The sequence below is a fragment of the Mauremys reevesii genome, linkage group 20 (genome assembly GCF_016161935.1).
Source record: "Mauremys reevesii isolate NIE-2019 linkage group 20, ASM1616193v1, whole genome shotgun sequence".
Taxonomy (NCBI): Eukaryota; Metazoa; Chordata; order Testudines; family Geoemydidae; genus Mauremys; species Mauremys reevesii.
Window position 1 is genome coordinate 13,582,098 of NC_052642.1, and position 24,398 is coordinate 13,606,495.

A 24,398-nucleotide genomic window follows, 5' to 3' on the forward strand; every position below is an offset into this window, starting at 1 on the left:
AAGACCTGAGGTCTCGTTCCAAGGGCTCAAAGATAAGAATCCTATTGATTTAAGTAAATTTTGGATTGGGCCCTAAATCTCTAGGTCCAAATTTTCAAAAGAGCACTGGGCCAGATTTGCAAAAGCTCAGCACCCATAATCAGGGGCCAGGTTTTCAAAAGATCCCAGCTCCCTTGTAGGCATCTGAATATGGGCCAGACTTTCAAAAGCATTCAGCACCCAACAGCTCCCATTGTAGCAGTTCAGCCCAGGGGAAAACGAACGTGTTGCCCAGTAGCAAATTTGTGCATGGTCAGTTATCTTCATTCTAATACATGTTTGTTTCCCCCCCCATGTGACGTGACATGAGCTTTTAGAATTTTAAACAGACCCCATCAGCATAAAATTAAATTGCTTGAACCACCATGAAGTCAAGCCTGTTGTGCTGATTATTTTTTATGTAAATGTAATTATTTTTAAATTAGAATTATAAATTATGTAGATCTTTGATCAAAGGCAGTGAAGTGAAATGAAAGGATGCAGTTAAATATGCCATTTCTCCTAACTTCCTTTGGGGGGAAATAGAATTGTACTCTCAATAAGAGAACCCTGTTCTCTCTCTCACACATTTATGTGCACATATAGCCCACTGGTGAGTGTGTTACAAGTCAGAATCAGGGATGCTTTATATTTATTATAGATCATTGCCGCTGGAATGTAAGACTCCATAAACATCTTGCCACTCTGTGGAATAGTTTGCTGTAAGTGAGAAAATTACAGTGCTGCTTAAAAATATTCCCAGCATGGATGAAAGTGTGAAAGGCTTCTGATCCAGAACTCTTCTCACCTCTCATCCCCCTAAGAAAGAATTAAACATCAAGGATGTGTCTGGAACCTGTACGAGAGCAGGCATTGATTGGAACTTTGGGAGTGGAAGGTGTAACGCAATGACACATTTTTAGCATTTGTCTTCATTGCAGATGATACTGTAGCCTGAGGCAAGGTTAGTGGCTCCTGAGAAAATGTCTTTTTACAAAAAGAAAAATTAGTTTAGAACCCAGGAAATGAATTGGCGTTTGGATCATAGCTTCATCCCAGCTCTGCTGGCTAAAGTCAATTTTCCTACCATTCTCTATTTTCTTTTCATTTCTGGGGCTTTCATTGTTATACACGGTAAACTGACAAAGTGCTTTTCATTCACAATTTCCTACTTTTTTACGTAAATACATGGAGGACTCTCCTGTCAAGAAATAACACTGAATGGAAACATGATGCAGGTTTTGAGTTGACTAAATCTAGTGACTTGAGAGCGAGCCACAGGTGCTGGAATTAGAGGTGATGGGGGTGCTGCTGCACCCCCTGGCTTGAAGTAGTTTCTATCATATACAGGGTTTACAGTTTGGTTCAATGGCTCTTAGCACCCCCACTATGCAAATTGTTTCAGCACCTTTAGAGTGAGCGGCCAATTTTTAGTCTGTTTTACAGTTTTCAATTTGTAATCCCTCTCTCCCCCGCCTTTTTCCTTTTCTCTCCCCTCCCTCTAGTTCATTGGCCAAATGGAAATAGTTTTTTAAAAGGCAGGAGAAAGGAAAACAGCATTGATTTTTTTTTTTAATTCAAAATTTGTATAAAAAATTTTCACTTTTGAAAACATTTGTTTTTTTTAAAAAAAAGTTCCTTTATGAAAGCTGCAGAACAAAAGCCTTTGTGAAAGCTATTTTCTATTGTTCATCCAGCTCTGTTGTTCAGGGTTGGACAATTTATATGCAGTGTAATTTTAAGGCATCTTTGTCCTCTCTCCATGATTAATATTTAGTAACCAGTACTTGGGAATATAAGCACCTGGTGAGCAGAGTTACACACACCATGAGCTGTAGCTGTTAGAGGAAAGTTCTGTTCTTGAATTCCTTTGTTATTTAATGGACATCTTGTATTTTTGTATGCAGTGTTGTTGTAGGGTCCCAGGATATTAGAGAGACAAGAGGGTGAAGTAATACCTTTTACTGGATCAACTTCACAAGCTTGTTTCTCTCACCAACAGAAGCTGGTCCAATAAAATATATTAATCTCACCAATCTTGCCTCTCTAATATCCTGGGACCAACACGGCTACAACAACACTGCCTACAACATTATTGGAGAGACAAGCTTGGGAAGTTGGTCCAATAAATGATATTACCTCACCTCCTTGTCTCTCATGTATTTTTGTTGCATTTTGGACTCAAGTGATTTGAAACATTTGACTTTGCTCACGATATAGAGGCTCAATCCTTGTTGGCTGAGCTTTCGAAGACCTTATGGTCAACATGACTCAATTTCTCTGTCTCCGTCGTGTGATAACTTTTGAACACTGCATCTGATCGATTCCAAAATTTCAGAAAATGTTCTAGACAGCAGTGACCAGAACTCTATTGATTTTTAGAAAAGTTGGGGGGAATGGAACCCATGAAGCCTCTGCCAGCTTTTTAGGACAGCCACAACCTCAGCCTCGAACGCCTCCAGATCAAACTGGGTGATGGCATCCCATTAATGCCTTCCTGCATAACAATACCCCATCTCATTTCTGCCTGTTCTCCTAGGGTTTAACATATTAGCATCTTGAATGACTTAACTCCCAGACAGAAAAATAATGGTGGTGGGAGGAGAAAGGTAGTGAAATGGGGGGCATACACACAACCTCTGGCCTGGGATGGGGTAGAGAATGGTGGAGCCTGCTGTGGGGGAAGGGGTGAATAGAGCACACACAACCCCTGGTTTAGGGAAGAATTGGGGGATGCTGGTAGGGGCTCTGTGTGCCCAGGGCTGCCCGGGGGCGGAGGGGGAAGTGGGGCAATTTGCCCCGGTTCCCACAGGGGCCCCCACGAGAATATAGTATTCTATAGTATTGCAACTTTTTTTTATGGAAGGTGCCCCCGAAATTGCTTTGCCGCAGGCCCCCTGAATCCTCTGGGTGGCCCTGTGTGTGCCTCCCTCCCCTTATGTATGAGGAATCCTGGTGAAGGAGACCTATGGAGTGGGGGAACAGGGAGCACACAGAGCCCTTGCTGTGGGGGGAATGAGTGCATGGGGGAAGATGGAATGGGATGCACACAGAGCCATTAGTATGGGATGGAGAATGGGGGGTTGCACAGAACCCTGGGCAGGGGGATGGCTGGGGAGAGTTGCAGGGGGTCCCTGAAATACAGGGGGATGGGAGCATGGCACACGGAGGTTGAGAGAGGGAATGGAGTTATTCAAGGAGCCCCTGGTGTGAGCAACAAGCATGGCCTATGCAAGCCACAAAGTGAGCAATGACCTAGTTTTTAACAGCCACGTTTCTGAAGGCTTCAGAAGCCCTTCCACGGATAGTGACTGATGGCTCACATCAACAATTACTCCCCTGCCTACGAGCTACCGCAGATAGCATTTTCTCCCCAGTAAGCTACAAGGAGATAACATTTGTGACCAAGCTCTTTGGTGGTGCTGCAATCCACCAAATGCCCCGACGAGGTGCTGATAAGTGAAAGAGATTGAATATGAAGATTGAAAAGAGGTTAATTCAAACAATTTTCTTGCCTCAAATGTCAGATGCCAAGAGACTTTCATTGCTTGCCATTTCAGCATGAAAAATGCAGAGTGTCAGCTTTTTGTTGCTGTAAATTAGAGGGCCTGTCACTTGCTCTTTTCAGCATGCTCCGTGCTGCAGAGCTATTTTAAAGCTGAGGTGCTGGCTGTGGTAACTTGAGAACCTGTGACAAAAAAGAAAGGGGTGACTGTGCTGCTGTTCTCAATTGGTCCATCCATCAGTGGTAAAAGGCATGGGTTCCTTTTTGTTATGGGGCTGATCCTCAAGACGTTCACTCTCTCTGGCTCTCTAATTATACTAGTGCAACAGCAAAATCTATTTAATATACCTTAGCTGCAGAAGAGTACCTGCTGGGAGCTAACTCAGCATCCTGTCACTCAACTCCCCACCAGTTTATATTAATTGAGCTCTAATTGAAAGACAGGCAGTTGGCAGAGGAGGCCAATTAACTGAATGGAGATAAAGCTGAGGAGCTAATTGGATAGCATTATCCCTAGCAGCCAAGACCCTATAAGCAAACAAGGAAGGGCTGGAGGAGAGTAGGGAGCCTGAAGGAAGGCAGAAGTAGGTAGGTCTGGCTTCTGCTACCACCCTGCCCTTCCCCAGAAGCATGTGGGGAAGCTGGCTTGTGATTGGAAATATCATTGTAATATAAGAGGGGCTCCTTCTCATTGTGTATGTATATATGGCCCCTAGTCCAGTAGACCCTTGATTTCAATTGGACCGTTAGGCACTATTACAATACAAACAATCATTAGTAATTATTAGAGGTGGTCAGAATTTTTTGAAACACCAGTTGAAATTTTTTTGTAGCATTGACAAAAGTTTTCAAAAAGTCGTTATTCTGACAAAAGAAAAAAATTCAAACTGCTTCTTGAAATTATCATGTGCAGTTGGCAGCTGCCCCAGAAATGGCTCTTTCTCTTGTACAGTCTATAGAATACTAGGTCTGCCAAATGGGTAATCACCAAAAAATCTGTAGGCCCTAGGAGAAAGTACCAGATTATGTAAAAGAGAAACTGTAATTGCTATTGTCTCTGGGAACTCATCCACAATTTTCCACTGGCTTTAGATGCAAGGAGCTGTGGTTTATATCGCTGATGTGATATTTTTCTTGGCCTATGACAGTTAAAATATTTGTCTGTAATTGATGCTTGTTGGGTGTTAGTATTCATAATTATTTTTGGTTGGTTGATGCTTGATAAATTAGCAGTTTTTGATAGTGGAGGTCACCTTGGCCGTTAAAGACCGAATAAGGCAGACTGGTGAAGCATTTAATCTGTACTAAACTGAAAGAATGATATGGTGATAAACCAGCTGGAGTCGATCAGCAGGATTTAAATTTGAGACAATGAGATTTGAAGGGCTTCATAGTAGTTCATGCTGTATGGTTCCACGTTAGATCTGGTGTCACCTCCCTACTGGTCTGGATTCCGTACACTCAGTGCTGTAGCACAGGTTCTGTTCTTGGTCAGAGAAGCTATGAATCAAATTACCAACCCCTCTAATACTGACACTCAGGAAATTCAGCTAGAGAATGTCTTATCTTAGTCCCTGATCTAACTCCCAGCAAAGTCAACAGGAATCGTTCCATTAACTTCAGTGGGGGCAGGTCTACACTTCAGATTTACATTGGCACAGTTGCACTGTTAAGCTTTTAACAGGTGCTCTTGATATGCTTTTACTAGTGGATTTTAGTGATGTGTATTTCATAGAATCATAGAACTTAAGATCAGAAGGGACCATTATGATCATCTAGTCTGACCTCCCGCAAGATGCAGGCCACAAAAGCTGACCCACCCACTCCTGAAATAATTCTCTCCCTTGACTCAGCTGTTGAAGTCCCCAAATCCTGATTTAAAGACTTCAAGTAGCAGATAATCCTCCAGCAAGCGACCCCTGCCCCATGCTGCGGAGGAAGGCGAAAAACCTCCAGGGCCACTGCCAAACTACCCTGGAGGAAAATTCCTTCCTGAAATTTAATAAGTTTCTCAAGTCAGATAGACACAGAGGAGCATTAATTAGACCCTAGATTGACAAGTTGATGACACAAGTAACCAAATTAAGTAATATACGTTCCAGGCCCTTCAAGTAGCATCAAGTTTTTGCTACTACATGATGAATAATTCTATTGAGTAAGACTGAATTTCTTTTAAAACAAATAAATAATCCATTCCCATTCTGAAGGATAAAAGGAATATGAAAGATTCAAGTGTGTATTCTCTAAGGTCCACTCAGTTTTTATACCAATATAACTATGTTGGTTATGGGTGTGATTTTTTTTTAACTGATAGGGCTTATGCCAGTATGCACCCTATTATTGTGGAAACAAGGAAGGACTTCTTTTGTGAGTGAGAATTTGCAGCTTCAATTATGAACAGAATGGCTGGAAGGGTCTTGGTTTGTTGACTATTTTTCTTCAAAGGATCATGGCAGTTAGAGATAGAAAAGACTGAGTCCATCTTTGTTCAAGAGCATAGTGTAGTCCCCTCGTAAAGGTTGTACCAGATATAAACTGAGACTACACTTGAAGTTCATATAACAGGAAATGGAAATGACACCTGACATTATGAGGGTATTAGAGTTTCCAGGGACATAGGCCTGTGTGGTTTATTATTTCCATAAGACTATTTGAAACATTGAAGACTATACATTGCATTGTACACAGCACTGAGGTTAGGTTTACTAACTAGGCTTTAAAGTGTGCATGTGTTAGAAAGGTTAATACAATGTGGCAGTATGGTTCACAGGGACTGTGGGGCAGTGATGGAATACCTAAGTTCTAGTCCCAGCTCTTCCACTAACCATGGACAAGTCAGTTCCCCTCTTTGTGCCTTAAGGTACATCTACCTTGGAGCTGGAGGGTGTAATTTCCAGCTTGGGTAGATGTATGTGCACTAGCTTTGGTTGAGCTAACATGATAAAAATAGCATAGCCATGGTGGCACAGGCTAGCTGCCTGAGCCTACCTAGTGTCTCGGACAGGATTGTCCTCTGGTGGCTAGCCCACACCATCACCCATGCTGCCCCAGCTACAATGTTGTTTTTAGCACACTAGCGCAATCAAAGCTAGTGCCTGTACATCTACCCAAGCAGGAAATTACACCTTCAGCTGCAGTGTAGCTAAACCTTTAGTGGTTCTTATTGGTAAAATGGTCATGATGATACTGTTTTTCCTTTGTGAAGTGCTTTGAGATCCGTGGATGCAAAGTGTCTCATAATTCCCCAATCCTGCAATGAAAACTACATGTGTGGACCCCTGCACCGAAATGGAGCCCCACTAAAGTCAATGTGGCGCGCCAGTTACATCAGTGGGGCTGTGTGTGGGGTTAGGAGTCTGTCTATGTGGAAGAAGTTGCAGAACGGGAGCCTAGCAGATCGTTGTCATTAAGATTTCCTTGTCCCAGTTTTCCACCATTTAGACCTAAAGGAAAAACCCCTTTTGTCTACAACTTTAAGCCCATAAATGATTCAAACGGTCCTTCTGTAAAAATAAGTAAAGGAGATTGATGGTTTATAATGTCACTAAATTGGTTACAATTTGTGTGACAGATCATTTTTTTCCCCACGAGGTTATGCTACAAACAAACTAAATGAACTTCTGGGTAGGAAAACTACCTGTGATCCCTCCTTATGAAAAAGAATCTGGCAAGTGGAGTAGTATTTGATGAAAAAGTAGAGTCATTTCCCAACATCATTCTGCATGCTGAGCTATTCCCATTGAAGCCAATGGGAACTGTGTAAATCAGTGGCAAATTGTCACCCATTGTGATATGCACACCGTAGTATATGAGAATAAGTAAAGAGCTTGACTCATGTAAACAAGGCTCATTTCACTTTGTCTTATTTTCTTAGCAGGTGAAGAGCCTGCAGTTTGCTCGTCTGGATTTCTCCAGGAAAAGCAACGTGAGTCAAGGTTCTTTCCTTTTTTTGTATTCTGTGCTGTGTGGCAAACTAGAGACAACAACAGAAAACAGGGCTCCATTAAACATTGACCAGTTTTAAGTCTATTTTTATGCTGTTGAAATGTTAGGTCAGGGAAAATTGGAGTTGTTGTCTGACATTTAACTAGGATGATAAAAATTATTAATCAAGTTACTGTAGCTTTTAATTTTTTAATGTGTTAAGCAATGTTTTATACCCATGGTTAGAATTGTGGGGGTCTAGAGTAATTGGAAAGTCGGGGTGTTGCCATGTTTCAAGGCATGTCTTTGTTGGGACAACACAGGTTAATTCTGTTCAGAATGATCATACAGTTCAGAATGACCCCTATTCAGTCTTCCATGCTCTGCTGACTCTTTTATATCGTATAGAGATGTAAGGTATGTTGCTGTTTTAGATGTGGGTTCCTGCCAGAGACAGGGCTGGTCAGACAATGGTGCCAAACCTGCAATTGTGAGGCATCTTCATGTCATGGCATCCCACCCCATCAGAGACAGGCTTAAATACCAGCCTGGTGTTGGTTGCTCATGCTCTGGTGGTGCTAGCTGTGAAGAGTGCGTTATGATGGAGAGCTCTGAGTTCCTTGGAGAATTGGGATGGTCTCACATTCTGCCATAGCCCTGGCTGGGAAACACTGTAGGTTTTCCCCTCTTTTTGTTCACTGGGAAATCTCTATAACTCTGTCCACCAATGCACACTGCAGGTGTGGACATATTAACCAACCCTTCCACCCTGAAAGTAATATCTCACCCAGCATAGGTGTCTGGGGCTGGTACCAGCGGAGAAGGCTGCTCACGGAAAACCAGAATCTGGGTGTTGCTCCATCTCCTATAGTCCACACTGGTAGCATCTAGGGTCTGTAAGGAAGCTTCAGTGGCACTTAAGAGAATTCTTCTGATGCAGGAGCAACATAGAGCTGATATGGTGCAGCTCTACTCTGCCTGCCCTTGAGGTTTCCAGCAAAGGATCTGGCCCATTGTGTTTCATTGTTTTCCTCTAAACATTGCAGTCTGCAAGAATATCCAGTATATTAAAATATTCTTTATCATTGGTTAATAGAAAGCATATGTTATAGGCTTTATGTGAACATATTTCTCTTGACAGATTTGTTGTTATAAACAGCTAGTAACAGCGCAGCAGATGGCAAAGAACCGCATGATTTCTTATGGGAGTGTGGCAATGGAAATACAGTTTTCTTCAGGGATTGAGACCATCTTACACTTTTTTATGTATAGTTAGTTTTCTCGGTCACAGTTTTACTCTAAATTCCTCTTGAATAAATGTATCAAGAAATTAGGGATGGGCTGGATAAAATAAGAACTGACCTAAATTTTGATCCAAACTTGAACCGAATCTGAACTTTAAGAAGCTAAGGAACAGCTAAGTTATTTTTCCCCCTTATGGGTTGGTTGGTTAACTAACTAACTATGTATGTATGTAAAGACTTGAGCTGGTATTTTCAAAGCTGCCGTGGGATTTGGATACCCAGTTCCCTAAATTCCTGAAATGGCTTTGAACATCTTGACCTTGCTGTGTAAATACTTGTTCTACTTCCCATTCAGATCCTTCTTTTTTCTACAGCGTGAACTTCCAATCTGATGCACTTCGAGTGCAGTGATCAGTTTGGCTGTATCCCCAGCCTGACCGTGAAACTCCTTCTGAGAGACCTTTGTAAACCACTGGTGAATGTATTACAGGTCTCTCTCTGTCCCCAAGCCACAGAGGATATGACTCTGTTACAGCGCCAGCAAGAAAGCCTGATTCCTCTTAGCTCCAGCTGCAGTAGCTCATACTTTTATCTTTGGAAGTCCCTAGTTCAACCCCCAATGTGTTGGTCAAGATAGCAGTCATCAAGCCTTGATATTGACTGTAAGGCTACGAAATAGAATAGTTTAACAGTTAATTTATCATGTCACATTTGATTTACTTCTGTGAGTTGGCAACTTTATAATTTGCCAATTCCTTTTCTCAGCCATGAATAACTATTTGGTACTTTTATGTCAACCCTACTTCATTTTAATTGTTGTGGGTCATGAATTTTGCTAACAATTGCAGAAGTATTAGCATAGTTTTTAATGAGCTGGTGCGCAGTCCAGCAACTGTCCTGCCAAATGATGCTTACTAGTTCCTGCTGATTTTTATAATGAGACCTTATATCTTTTAAACAAGAAAATCTTTTTATCTTAAGACAGATTGAACTTCTTTTAATTTGCTGCTGTTAATACAATTATCTGATAATCTATGATTCGATTGCAGCAAGCTATTTAAGCACACACTTAAATCTCAGCCAAGGGAACTATTCTGAATTGGTGCTGTACACCTTATTCTACCTTTAGAAACTATGGAAGGCCTGCAAATGCATGTGATTAATTTTCTGCAATGGCCTGAATGGTAAATAATTAGGGCCTGAATATGTATAACCTCTATTCCTCTATAGGATGCTGACCATGGATATAGGGTGGTAACACTCTACTACTGCTGCTAACTAATGGAGTTACTTCTTGAGCTCAAGTGGTAAAAGTCTTTTCTGAATGGCTACAGTTCAAGCCCTGCGAATGACCTATGCGAGAAGTCTTTCAGTTTTCCTCAAATACACTGATCATTAAGATCTGCTTCCAAAGCAGAAACAACTAATTTTATCAAAGTCTCTAGCTAAGATCATATGATATTTGCAGCTGGAAATCAGCTTGATTTTTTTTTCCAGTGCAGACTGACTCCAAGCAAGCAATTGCAATTCCTGCATATATCTTTAAAATGTAGTTATTGCAACAAGTTGGGTTGTTCATAGAAAAAGAGTAAGAATCCTCCTGTGACTTGCCTTTTTTATTAAACTTAATTTTCTTGATAATCTGTGACTATAATCTTCTCATTTAAGATGATGGCTCTGATTCTCCACTCCGTATCAGTCAGGAAGCAAATGGAGTTACAACAGATGTAAAACCAGTGTAAACGACAGGCGAATAAAAAAGCCATAGTGTTGATAGGAAGGGACAGTGATGCTAGAGAACACATTGGCCAAACATTGTGAATCTTAAACTTGGAATAAATATAGAGTTGTTGAAAGTAAAATAAAACAACCCCCTGAAACATTGAACATGCAGGTCTTACTTGGCAAAGTTGGTTTTTTTCCTTTCACATTTAAAGTTTTTTAATTTAATCGCTTTGCTGTCCCAGGATAGAGCACACTCCACTTACTCAGGAAATCTGCTTAACTGGGAAGTCTCCCAGGGAGCTGATTTAAGCCAGTGACTGTTAATAGCAATGTCTGCTGCTTAAGCAGATGGTAATTTTGCCTAATTGAGGTTCCTTTTGGTGACTCAGTGGTTCTCAGACCTTTTGTGCATGTCAGTGTCGTGCTGGTTCTGTCTGATTGCTCCTCCAACTGCAGCTTTCAGTCCTTCCATTGCTGTGATGCTGTGAACAGCTTCACTGTTGCTAGTTCTTGGTTATTTTGCTTCTTCCATTCCATATAAATGTACTTGGTCCCTCCCAGGTACCACTGCTGCTGGCACTAGACAGATTGCAGGCTTAGGCTCTATCCATAGATCAAATGTGATACAGTGCCCCATTCAAGTCGATGGCAGTCTATCCATTGACTTTAATTGGCTTTTGATTAGGCACCTTGATGCTTTCTCTGTACTCCATGGGACTGGTCTCGTAACTCGATGGGCTTTTAGCATTTCTACATCTCCTTGAACAGCAGTAGTACTATCCACCTGCAGTTCCTCAAAATGGAAATGAAAAGGTATGGGCACCAAGGTATCTGAAATAAGAGGATTCTGCAGCACTGTGGGTGATACACAGTGGTCATAATTACTCCTGAATCTCTGATGAGTAAGTCCAGTGCCATTCACCGTATGCCTGATAAGATTGTTACACATCTACTTTGTTTCTCTGTTGATAGCAATCTTGCCTCTGATCCGGAAGGTCCAAGGCCCTAAATCCAGATATAACAATGGCCCTGTACATTAGTCTGTGTGTGCTGGAGTTTGGGCAAAGTGTACTGTTAAGTGTGCCATCCTTTTTGATGAGATGCAGCACCAAGGCCCCTTCTACTCATCTGTTTTGTCTATCCAAGTTTAAAAGTCCATGGCACACTTTAAGGTGAATAATCCTGTGTCCCAGTCATCATTGCCTCAGTAATAATGCTTATTATTTGCATAGCACTTGATCATCATGAACACTACTTCAACTTTGCAACAGCCCTTTGAATTGGATAAGTATAGTTGTCCTCCTTTTTTCTGATTGGGAAGCAGAGACCAGAAAGCTACAGAGCTTGGACTAGAGCTCCAGAGTAGGGCTGGTTGAAAAATACCTAATTTCAAAATTTTTCCATTAGGCAAAAAGGAAAAAAATGTTTCATGAAAGTTTCAGTGAAAAAAAAAAGTTCATTTTTTCAAACAGTCCTACTCCAGAGATCTTGGCTGTACAGTCCTGTGCTCACACTGCACAGCTAAACTGTTCAATGCTATATATCAGGCTGCTGCTCAGTGCATAATGGTGGTTCTGTTTGGCTATAGTCCCGGCTCGCAATGCAATTACCTGAATTCATCACCAAGGTCCTCAGTGAAGCTGCATCAGCGGAGCCGAGAGCAGAATTTGTCCTCATTGTCTCCAACATGTATCTTTCAATAGTTCTGTTGGTAATGAAGCAGAGATCAGGAGCTAAGCTTTGCAGATTTGTGGCTGGGAGAATATACAAGAATATATGGCCACTGAAAGTGGCACATTAGCTGTGTTTCTAACCAGTCTTACTAGCCAGGCAGTAGTTAAACATGCAAACTGGTGATGCTTTATAAAGCTAAATGATAATGATCTTGGCATGCATAGTCGTTATTGTAGCACATGATAATGTTACTTGGTACTAAGCTGAGTTTATGCAACACACATTGAGTTTTAAGGACATTAGGAAAAACGGTGCTCTGAGAATGCATGCCTTATAGTGATAGACTCAGAAAGCTCAATTTATTTAGCTTAATAAAAAGAGGTTAAGTGGTGACTTGATTACAGCATGTAAGGATATACATGGGGGAATAAATGTTTAATAATGGGCTCTTCAGTCTAACAGAGAAATGTACAACACAATTCAATGGCTGGAATTTGAAGCTAGATGAATTCAGACTGGAAATAAGGTCAGTATTTTTAACAGTGAGGGTAATTAACCATTGGAACAATTTACCAAGGGTCACAGTGGATTCTCCATTGCTGACAATTTTTAAATCAAGATTGGCTGTTTTTCTAAAGATACGTGCTAGGAATTATTTGAGGGAAGCTGGATAGCCTGTTTATACAGGAGGTCAGTGATCACAATGATCCCTTCTGGCCATGGAATCAACAGACCTCGACCAGCTAATATGTATTAAAAGTGCAGTTTCCCCTGTCTAGGCTAGGATTGTAAAATGTGTTACAATGCATCTTTCCCCCCTAGTATATTCATACCCTAACAGGACAATGAAAAGAGTTATCAAGCCCTGAGCACACTTGACATTCCAGTATTGCAGATGATATGAGAAACGTACGGAATTGTGTAATAGCTGGTATCTGCTGTCCTGCCCACTCATTTTTATTTCTGCTAATTGGTCTGCTATTGATCCTCTGCTTGATATGGGATTCTAGCACACAGATTGGAAATTGGCAGCTTGAAACAGCTGGAGCCATCTCTCAAGGCTGTTTAAAAACCCTGATAATTATCATATCAGATCTTCTATAAGACAGGCCTCGATAGGTTTACTGGCATTATTCCACCTGGCAGATCAGATCTGAGATGGCTGGGGCATCTGTGTAGCCAGACAGGTCTTTTCTGGCATGTATACAAGTATCATGTGGTTCAGTGATGCAGTATCATCCATAGTAATGTTTCGGGGGGCTTTTATTTTGGTACTGTTACTTGAGTTCATGGACAGTGAAGAAAGCGAATGCTTTGAGAACTCATAATTTTTTGTTGATGTTGATAAAGAAATCAATTCTTCATTGTTCTTTGTAATAATAGGCAATGAACTGTTATTTTTAGTCAACAGGGTACTAGCCTGCAGCAGTATTCTTTCCCAGTAATATACAGTCTTTTCTACGGAGAGCTTTAACATTGGAACAAAAACAGGCAGAAAAATCATCTTTGAAACTAAGAAATAAGGAAATGGTCAGAAGAACTGCTGACTTTTACCTTCACTCATTCACACGCAGGTGCTATTAAAGAGGGAGTAAAAACACAATTTCTATTTTTGCTTAAATTTTAAAAAGTGAGGGAAAATAACTAATATTTGCTCAACAAAATCAGTTCCAAAAAAATCCCCCAGTAACACATGTAATATTTATAAAAGCTGGAGATAATTTATTTCTCTGAATCCCTAGCTTTGATTGAGTCAGCCTGGAGATGCTGATGCAGAACTGCCTAAATACTGATTAAAATTCATTTTCCTGTGTTTTAGGAGTTCTCCATTAGATCAAGTGAAACAACACAAGCCCACTGACTCATTGTCTGTTGGGGGAAGCCGCAAGGACTGATCACTTGTCATGACCATGCTGTCTATAGAGTTAAAGCTGGTTATGAATTTTTCACCAACATTTTTGAATGAAAAAATGGCTTTTGACTTAATAGAAACTTTTGCCAAAAAAAAAAAAAGACTGGGTTTTAGTTGCTGAACATGGGGGATGGGGTGGGGATTTAGCTTCTTTTTTGACAAAAATGTGAAAAAAAATCAAAGAAAGATATTAACAGAACTGAACAAAATTCATTTTCATGAAAAACTGTTGTGGGGAAAAGAGAAAATATATTTCACATCCAGCTCTACAGAAACCAGAATTTGAGTAAGTTCATGAGGCTCAGGTGTCAAGCAGGTTTTTTTAGCCATCTTTTTACAGCTAGAGCATGACATAACAATCTGCCGTGAGTAAGCAAGCGGCAGTGCATAACTGCAACATCTGAGGAGCTAGGCCAGAGAGTGAATTGCATCTCTGAGAATCAAAATTTGTTCCCTGGTTCTTTCCCTTCCTCATCTTGCTGCCAGGAGCAGATTATATCCTCTTCTATTATACCCATATTTAAGATGTGAAAATGTAGCAAGACTCTCACTGAAAATGATCAGGAGACTTAAGTTCCTGGAAAAAACATCTGTTAACTGCCTGCTTGCCAACTCCTCTTGTTTCAGTTTATATCCATGTTATCACTGATGGGCAACAATTCCCCCTAGCCTGAAGAGGGTGATGAATATGCATAACTTTACTCATGGGAATAGTTCCATTAATGATTCAGTATCTGAGTCCAAGGATGTACAATTGTCCTTTAAAAAGTTGCTGATTGCCTGACATAATTAAAATTCCCTTCCGTAAGTATTCCCTATTCTGGACTCATGGGGAAGACAGAGGTAAATGAATCTATATAAAGCACACTTGGCAAGATTTTAAGGTGACCAATGTAAATCTACTTCTGCTGTAGCAGTTTTAGCTTGTTTAACCTAGGTGACCCATCTCACATTGCGTATTGGTGAGTCATGGTAGGTGAGGTAATATCTATGATTGGACCAACTTCTGTTGGAGAGGGAAACAAGCTTTCAAGATTACACAGAGTCTAAGCCCTATTCTTCCCTCCCCCCTTTCCTTGCTGTATTATACATAAGTATGATGGCATCTGTGGCCCTGTTTTGTGTCTATTTTAAGTACTTAGATGGCCCCCAACATCTTGGCATCCAAGATGATCAGTGTCTTTCATGCATTTATCCCAGCAACACCCCTGTGAGGTAGGGCAGTGCTATTGTCCCCATTTTAAAGATGGGGAACAGAGGCACGGAGAGACTTGCCCAAGGTCATACGGGATGTCTGATCACAATCGTCCCTTCTGACCTTAAAGTCTGAGTCTATGGTAGAGCAGGAATGGACTGTGGGTCTCCCACAGCCTAGACCAGCACCCTAATTGCGGGATACTCCTCCTTATCAGATTAATGAGGCGTTCAGTACTTCCCTTTGAAGTCCAGAAGAGTGGATGGCTGTCGTCACCTTGGAGGATGAACTCCGCTCCTTGCCAGGACCAATATGTTATGTTATCCGTGTTATGTCTCAGCAGTTTTCAAGTGAAAACTCTCAAGTGGAACATACATAAAAATCCCAAGCAAATGGGATTCTTGGTGCTTTTGGCATTTTGCTGCTTTAGACTAAAGCATACTAGCAGCGTTACAACAATAATGTTGTATGCAATGTTTTTGTAGGCCTTTCAGTCTCAGGATATTAGAGAGGCAAGATGAGTGAGATTAATATATTTTATTGGACCAACTTCTGTTGGTGAAAGAGACGCTCTTTCAAGTTTACACAGAGCTCTTCTTCAGGTTTGGAATTACAATAATGCAGCAAATCGCCACTTTGGATTTGCTGTACTGCAGAAATGGCTTTGTGCATAGCAAAGATAATGCACCTTTCAGATACTTCACAAACAAGGAACAAGTATGACCTCTGGAATCAGTAGTATCTTTACACAGCTTGGAATTAAAATCATTGGGTTAAATGTTAGATTTGCAAGTTTAGAAACTACATTTTTACCCTGTTATGAAAGGGTGCATTAATATTCCATTTTAAATTTCTTATTTAAGGGGACTTAAAACCAAACAACCCCCTAAGGATTATTAAACCTACAAAAAAAAAAAAAAAGAAAGAAATAGGGGGCACTTGACTGAACTATTTAAAATCATGAAATCTGTGATGAAAAATGACCACTTCTTCCAAGGTTTCATCATCATAAATTCTAAAAGACACCCCTCAACCCCAAACTGTTGCTTGATTAAAATTACAGAGCAATAAGTTGAGAACTAATAAAAGGAAATGCAGTGTTACACTACTTAGTAACAACTGGTGGGAATCACTGCTGCACGTATCGAGGCTGTATGGGATATATTCTCTCAGTATAGAAAAAGTTGGCCTGTAACTGATACTTGGCTTGGATGAAAGATGGCTTGATCCCTGTTGGGAGACTATGCATAGAAAACACACATGAGCTAATGGCTAAAAGGGAGGATGGTTCAATCACTAAGGTACTATCCTGGCACTCAGAAGAGCTGGGTTTAGTTCCCTGCTCAGCCATAAACTTCCTGTGTGACGGTGGACAAGTTACTTACGGAGCATCTAGGGAAGGAGTGTGTGTGTTTAACACATGACTAACATGAGGTAAAATCCTAGTGGAGACAAGGCAGTTCATCATTTTCACATGTTAGCAGGTTGTGGTAAACACTAGGCTCGTCCAATAGACTTTACCTTCCCCTACTAACTCATGTTCAGGAGCGGCGCCAGGGTTTCTGGCACCCTAGGCAGAATTCAGGGGGGCGGCATTTTGTGCGCTCCCCATGGGGCGCGCAGGAGTTTCCGGTTCCACTCCCATCGCACCGCCGAAGAAGGACCCTCCGCCAAAATGCCGCAGGCAACAGCGGCAGTCATTGAGCTGCTCAATTGCCTGCCACTGTTTCCCGTGGCATGTCGGCAGAAGGTCCTTCTTCGGCAGCGCGATGGGAGCTGAATCGGAAGCTCCCGTGGGGAGCGCACAGAATGCTGCCCCCCAAATCCTGGCACCCTAGGCGACCGCCTAGGGTCGCCTAATGGAAGTGCCGGCCCTGTTCATGTTAAAACTACTAATTGCTTTGTCTTCACTAAGACTGTACCTCATGTTAGTTACCACATGTTAGGTAACAAGACTTAAGAACGCACCTTTCCCCCTCTTTCCCCCCACAGTGAAAACAAGGTCTTAGTCTGTCAGTGCCTTAGTTCTCCACTTGTAAGCTGGGGATAATAGCACTGCCCTACCTCACAGGAGTGTTGTGAGGGTAAATACATTAGAAGATTGTGAGGTACTTAGGTACTATGATTTTACCCTTGTTAGGTACCCTCATGGCTCCCCATTATCAAAGTGAGAGGTATTTTCTTTGGAAGAATTTATGGGCTGGAGTTATATATAAACTCCAGCCCAGTAATTGACAGATTCAAACTTTTGGTGGTATTAAACAAAAAAGAAAATGTGATTTTTTTTTTTGCTGCCTTGCAAGTGCCTGTACTTTATTCTTTAATAAAGCCCTCCATTCTATTGTTGAGCTGCATCTGATGTGCTTTTACAGATATGATATTATACCCAGTCACTGTCTTAGCTGCTGGGGCAGACAATACCTATTTATATTTAGGTCAGCCTTGAATAGAGTCAGCTGGAGACTGAATCCAAAGTATTTCGCTCTTCTGGAAAGCTATTATTGAAAGCTTTTACTAGGTGGTTGTTTAGACAGTTTGACTCTCTTTCCTTCCCTTGAAAGGCTGGACATTTTTCAGATATTCATAATCTTTTGCTTTCATCTTTTTCTAAAAATGCCTTTTTGTCCCTTTGTCATTTTCCACTAGCATGACTCCCCCAATCCAAACCACATTTCCATACAAATTGCCTCTCTAATAATTGCCCGAAACTAAATTTTCTCCACCTATCCTTCCCTTTGTAAGTTTCTCCAAGATAAAGCAATTGATCTTCTCCTTAATCATATCTGACTTCTACAGTGGCAACATGAGATGTTTGCATAACAGTCAAGGGATAATGTGATAGCGGTAGCATGGATTGTCAGGTCGGAGCTGCAGTTTGCAAAGGAGCAGTGGCACTCAGTTCCAATGAATACTGTGCAGTTAATGGATTTTGTTGTGTTACCCTGAGCCCCTTTCACACATGAACAACACTTCACACAGGTGTGTGCAATCAACAAAAACAAGTAAATGAGATAGAACCATTCATGAAATTGACATAAGTGAGATTAGGATAATAGATGACAAGAATTACTTAGTTATAACTACATGGCTCAGAGGTGTGAAAATCCACACCCCTGAGTAACATAGTTAAACTGACCTAATCCCCTCCCCCCCATGAGAGAGCTTATCCCGCCAACATAGCTAGCGCCTCTCAGGGAGGTAAGTCAATGGGAGAGCCGATGCAGTGTTTTAAGTGTAGATGTGCCCTCAGAAGGAATTTCGTTGAAATCAGTAGTTTCACAACTCTTCGCAATATGAGATCAGAATTGGACCCAGTGTCAGTGAAAGCACAGAATTCAAGTGCAGCTGATTAGTAAAACTCTAGAAAACCTTTTTCTTTAAAAACCATTCTGTTTTTATAACTTTCTGTAACTCCTTTCCCTCATTCCTTATCATGAAGTCCATTGGATGAGCTACAAAAAATTCCATATCACTACACCAACCCTCTGAGCTGGAGTTAGGGATTCACCCTGGTAAAGGGTTGGCAGTGTTTCCTCTGCCATCTTCTCTGGTGGTTTCCACTGCGGGGGAAGCACAGAGCAGCTTTAACTGCTGCCATGGTACTTCCGAAGGAGATGCTAAACTGCCTCACTCCCAGACAGAGCCACTTTCCCTGTCAATGCTGGTCCTTTGTCTGCTCTGCATGGAGAAGCTGCAGTCACTTGGTTGCACTGTAATCTGCCTCCCACATGGAAAGTCCTTCCCATAAGGCAATCACAACTCATTCTCCTTGTTCAGTCCAGGGGCGGCTCTAGCTTTTTTGCCGCCCCAAGCATGGCAGGCAGGCAGCCTTCGGCGGCACGCCTGCAGGAGGTCCCCGGTCCCACGGATTCGGCAGCTCGCCTGTGGGAGGTCCGCCGGTCCCGCAGCTTCAGTCTACCCACTGCCGAATTGCCGCCGAATCCGCAGGACCGGCGAACCTCCCGCAGGCAAGCCAACAAAGGCTGCCGGACTGCTGCCCTCGCAGGGACCGGCAGGGCACCCCACGCAGCTTGCCACCCCAGGCATGCGCTTGGAGCGCTGGTGCCTGGAGCCGCTGCTGGTTCAGTCCCTTCTGAGTGATCGTAAGCAGCCTTTACTTGGCAAGTTTGTTCTCTTGGCTGTAATTGCCATGCTAATTATTATAAAATGTTCCCAGTTTCTTAATGAGTTTGTTTTATCAATACTTTAAAAGGAGAAATTTTAAAGTCCTTTGTCAGTGTTTTTAATCACCAGAACTCGTGCAACATGATTAATAAATAATATCTAAGTGGCTTATTGTGTGAGATTTTTGTTAGAAAATTAGCTTATCAGGTGTCTAAGAGAAACTATCAGCCTTATGTATTAAAGCCTTCAAATCTCCAGAGTAGCAGTAATTTAGTCTGTCCCTCAGAACATTGTGGTCATTAGTAAGTCATTGCTAAAGAGCCCCCGCCCCAGCCTCATTTCATAAAAATATTTTGATTGGGACAAAACTGTAAATCTCACAACTCCATTCTTAATCATTAGAATTTGCTTTATTTCAATCGCTTGCAGAAAAAATGAAGCATGTTAAATTAGATTGCAGTCTGTCACCTGTTCTTCCTCTGATTCTCCTTGTGCATTATCATCTCTGCCTGTTTTCCTTCACAGTGTATAAAAGTAGGGCTTGTTGATGCAGAAATACCGGGGTGTGTGTGCGTTAAACACCTTCATCAGGCTCAATGCAGGAGGGCCTTTTGAGTGATGAGAGATTAAACGGTAATGCTGTTGTCTTTTGGCATAAACAACATAGGTTGAATTCACGTTGGCAATGTGTGCCATTTCCGATAAAATGAAGCTGACACACCACTCTTATGTATCAGTCAGTGTATTAGAAACCACTAGACGCTGGTTGCATGGAATTCAAAATTAGGTCTGCCGTTTCAGATTAACAGACTAATCGCAGTTCACTAGAAGGCTGCTCAATTTATCCATTTATTTTCCTGATGGTTAATGACAGATGAGTTGAAGGACTAAGGCCAGGAGGTCTTACCCTTGTCATTCAGGCAGTGGTGGTGTTGATGAACTACGCTGTCTTGTTCAGAGATACCTGTAGAAGGCCGGATCACCAACTGGTGTAAATTCACATAGCTCCATTGACTTCAGTAGAATTAGAATGATGAGGATCTGGCCCTGTGTATGTGTGTTTCATGGAGAGACAGTACACAGGACTATTTGGAATGCTATTCTTGGCTGAATGTGGTGCATTTGCTTCTTTTAATACCTCCCTTTTTAATATACAATTCCCTTCATTCTAATGCAAAATGGGTCCAATCCAGTGTCCATGGAATTCAGTGGGAATCCTTCCGTTAATTTCCATGAGCACCGAATCAGGTTCATTATCACCAATATAATGTGTTACCTGACATCCTGGAATCTCAGAAGAGATTTTGGAAATGTGTGTATCAGTTTAATGATGTTTGTAATACATCAGCCTGCTTTACTGAACTATGGGCGACTCAGTTCTGGGAAATAAAGTATTTAGAAATTACTCAAAGAGGATTTGTAATGTTGTTGTAATTGTGTTGATCCCAGGATGTTAGAGAAACAAGGTGGGTGAGATAATATCATTTATTGGACTGACTTCTGTAGGTGAGAGAGACAACCTTCCAAAATACTACCTCAGTCACCTTGTCTCACAAGGAGGATAGAAATACTGTAATTCCCATCTATCAGTTTCCTTTAAAAATAATGTAATTGTGTTTAACTACTTATTGATTTTGATTTGTGCACTCATTCGGTACAGAGGAGCACCTGTTCTTTGCTTTAAATGCCCCTAATACTGTATAAAAGTAGTTATAAAAATAGGCTCCCCCCACTAACCTCCTTTGACAAAACATTAACCTATGTAGTAACCTAGGCAAAACCATGTGTAACATTTCCCATGAAAGTCCTCCTAATCCCTCACAGTAAGGGAGGAAAACAGAGCTTGCTTTGTAACTGGAGGCCAATCAATTAGGACTATTGTGGAATGGGAATGTGCAGAGGCAGAATGGAGCGTGAAGAGACAAGGCGTCAAGTGGGCGGAGCACTGGACTGGGACTCAAAGTCATGGGTTCTACCCCCAGGTCTGCTACTGGGTGAGCTTGAGCAGGTCACTTTGCCTCTCTGTGCATGAATTTCCCCCTCTGTAAAGTGGGTATAATGATACTGATGTCTTTTGTAAAGCATTTCAAGACCTACTGGTGAAAAGTGCTAGATGATGTTATATAATTCATTCGGTGTCTCTGAATAAACTAGGCTGAGTGACATACAGGTCAATACACTTGATGCAGTGACTTCAGCTCTTGAGAAATAGAGTTGCTCTTGGGAGTTGAAAATAACTAAATTATCTGAATCAACTTAATTCTAAAATGGGAAATAAATAGTTTCTGTCCTGATTTTATTTTCACCTAAGTGGTTTCTACCTGTTGATAACCCCAGACACTCACATTGTGGAAGGTCTTTCAGACAGCTAAGGTGTGCTGTTTCCAGAAGTAGTGTCCAAGTGGTCTAGTGCTCAAAGCAGGGGACTTGGAAGGATAATCTTGTGGTTAAGGCACTGGACTGTGACTCTGTAGATCTGTCTTTAATTTTTGGCTTTTCCACACATTTCCTATGTGACTTTTTGGGCCAGTCACTTTTTGCCTCAGTTCATATCTCTAAATCAGAGAGGACAGTGCTCATCGGCTCCTACCTCACAGGGGTACTGAGGGGCAAAAATTATTAATGTTTCTGAAGTACTTGCGGTCCTGGATTTTGCTGCAGAGTCATGCATTCTGCAGTCATTTCCACCCCTGTAAGTTGGCTGCTTCGAAGTTGAACAGGACAGTTTTAAAGCAAAAGTGGTTCAGCTGAGGTGGCTCATAAGCAGCAAGAAACAGTCAACTTCACACGTATGCTTCTGCCTCTGGACGCTCTTGGTTAGATATTGCACCACCAGAAACCCATTTCCTCTCCTGCACACTCCAGAATATTTTGGACTTTCGACTATTGAGATGTAAGAAGAGCCTTGATGTCAGAATGCTTAAGGTAGACTCCTTTGCTACTTCTGCAATCCAAGGAGAATTTGAGGGTTGGGATATTTAGAGCAGAGGTTCTCAACCAGGGGTACATGTACCCCTGGGGGTATTCAGAGGTCTTCCAGGAGGTCCATCAACTCATCTAGATATTTGTCTAGCTTTACAACAGGCTACATGAAAAGCTAAGTCAGTACAAGCTAAAATGTATGCTGTATGCTGAAATGTAAGTACAATATTTATATTCCAATTGATTTATTTTGTAATGCTATGGTAAAAATGTGAAAGTAATTTTTCAGTGATAGTGTGCTGTGACACTTTTTTGTGTATTATGTCTAATTTTTTTTAAGCAGGTAGTTTTAAGTGAGGTGAAACTTGGAGGTACGCAAGACAAATCACACTCCTGAAAGGGGTACCGTAGTCTGGAAAGGTTGAGAGCCCCTGATTTAGAGAACTCATAAATCAAGAGGCTCTTTCATTAATCTCTATTGCTGAGGTTTGCTATTCATTAGACAGTCCCACAGTAGGCTCTTCCTTCACTCTTCAGGTCCTAATGTGACCTTCCTTCGTGACTCTTTATAACTGCTTTCTTCTAAAAGAGCATTCCCAGCTGCCATCATTTTTGTTAGGAGGGTTGGTTACATGAGTTCTCTAGTCTTCCTTCATCACCCCTGTATTTTTTCCTTCAGAAGTTAGCTTTGCGTCTCTCGCTGGACACAATTCTCAAGATGACCCCAGTGTTTCATCTCCATGAGACGGCTGTTCTACCTACATTTTGCTCTAGCCTGATATACTCCCAGCTTAAGAAGTTTTGACATTTTAGCTGCATTGCTCTCTAGAGTTAAGGAAAACAAAACACTAATTAATCTGTTTTGAGAGTTGCAATGAAGATAAAGAGGAATCAAAGGCTACCATTGCTAGTTGGCTACCCATTTGTATCCTTGTAGTTTACAGTAAGGCTGATAGACCCCAAGCTGTTGAATAGTTTCACTCTATGGGTAGTGAGAACCAAGGCATCCATCTCTGTAAGTGTAAGACAATGGCCTGGTCATCTCCTACCACCTTCATACATGCTGCTGGCTGGACTTTTCTGCATCCTAGGACACCTTCTTTGGGCACAGAGTCCTTTCAGCGAGAGAACTTCCAGGGGAATTCACTACACAGGCAGTCTGGACAGTCAGTACATCAGAGAATGAGAGAAGAGAGACTTATAACAAGGGAACATTACTCACTAGTAATTGTTGTAGTCTGCTGTTCACTCCCTGTAATCCTGCCCATTTCACTTTTGAGACAGGGTGCCGCTGCTATGCTGTTCTTCATTTTACTTTCAACCTTACTCCTCTGTATGTGGGGAAGGAAGAGGGGACCACCTGGTTTTATACAGAGAATGGTGCAGAGATGATCCATACCTGCCAATAGTGGGGAGGGGGGACAGAAGGATGGCAGCGGCTTCAACAGATGTTACTGAGTGTGCTCGGTCCGTGTGAGCATGCTCAATACAAGCCAAGCAGCAAATAGGGGGTGGGGGACGTGATCCCCCCCCCACACACACCTTGCATCATCTCTGTAGGGGCGCAACTGTTTTGCCTCTTTGTCTCCTTGAGCTATTCCAAATGCCCATCATAGAATAAGAGGAAGTGATGACAATCATAATACTGGAAGTAACTTCCTTTGATGATGATTGTTTGAGGCAGTAATGTCCTAGCATTTAAAATCCTGTTGTTTTTGTTAATTTCTTCATGGTCCATCTCCCCTCCCCCCCATATCTGGCTTTGTGCTCCTGTGTGTCATATACACACCTAGCCGCAGCATGCTTGCTGACATTCACAGTGCACAACATGTTCATTGACCAGTGAAGCATTTCTGGTTCAGTGTTACATTTTAAAGCAAAGCATGGGTGAGTTTCTGGATACACTCTGGCTCAAATGGCACGAAAAAATCGGACCATTGGATATGGAGTTTCTATTTCATTTACATTTTTATTAACATTGCTGCTTTATCTGTTCCTCCCCATTATCAAACCGTGAATTTCAGTTACATAAAAGCTGGTGTCATCACACCCTCTTTGTCAGCAAGGTTCCTCCTCAGACTCCGTTACACAGCAATTTATAGTCCAAAGGACTGGGAGATGTATAATTCCTTCTTAATTTCCATGTCTACTGCA

At 41.7% G+C, this 24,398-nt stretch overlaps 1 protein-coding gene across 10 annotated transcripts in view; it reads left to right on the forward strand.

Annotated features, from left to right (window-relative positions):
* Positions 1-24,398, forward strand: part of PITPNM3 (PITPNM family member 3) — a 357,499-nt gene that overhangs the window by 222,692 nt on the left and 110,409 nt on the right. For 9 of the 10 annotated variants that reach the window (XM_039507588.1, XM_039507587.1, XM_039507586.1 and 6 more), the window contains one exon: positions 7,398-7,448. The exons of the other annotated variant lie outside the window; for it this stretch is intronic. In XM_039507588.1, coding sequence (XP_039363522.1) covers positions 7,398-7,448 — 51 coding nt within the window. The remainder of the gene's footprint in view (positions 1-7,397; positions 7,449-24,398) is intronic. 10 annotated transcript variants of the gene reach the window in all.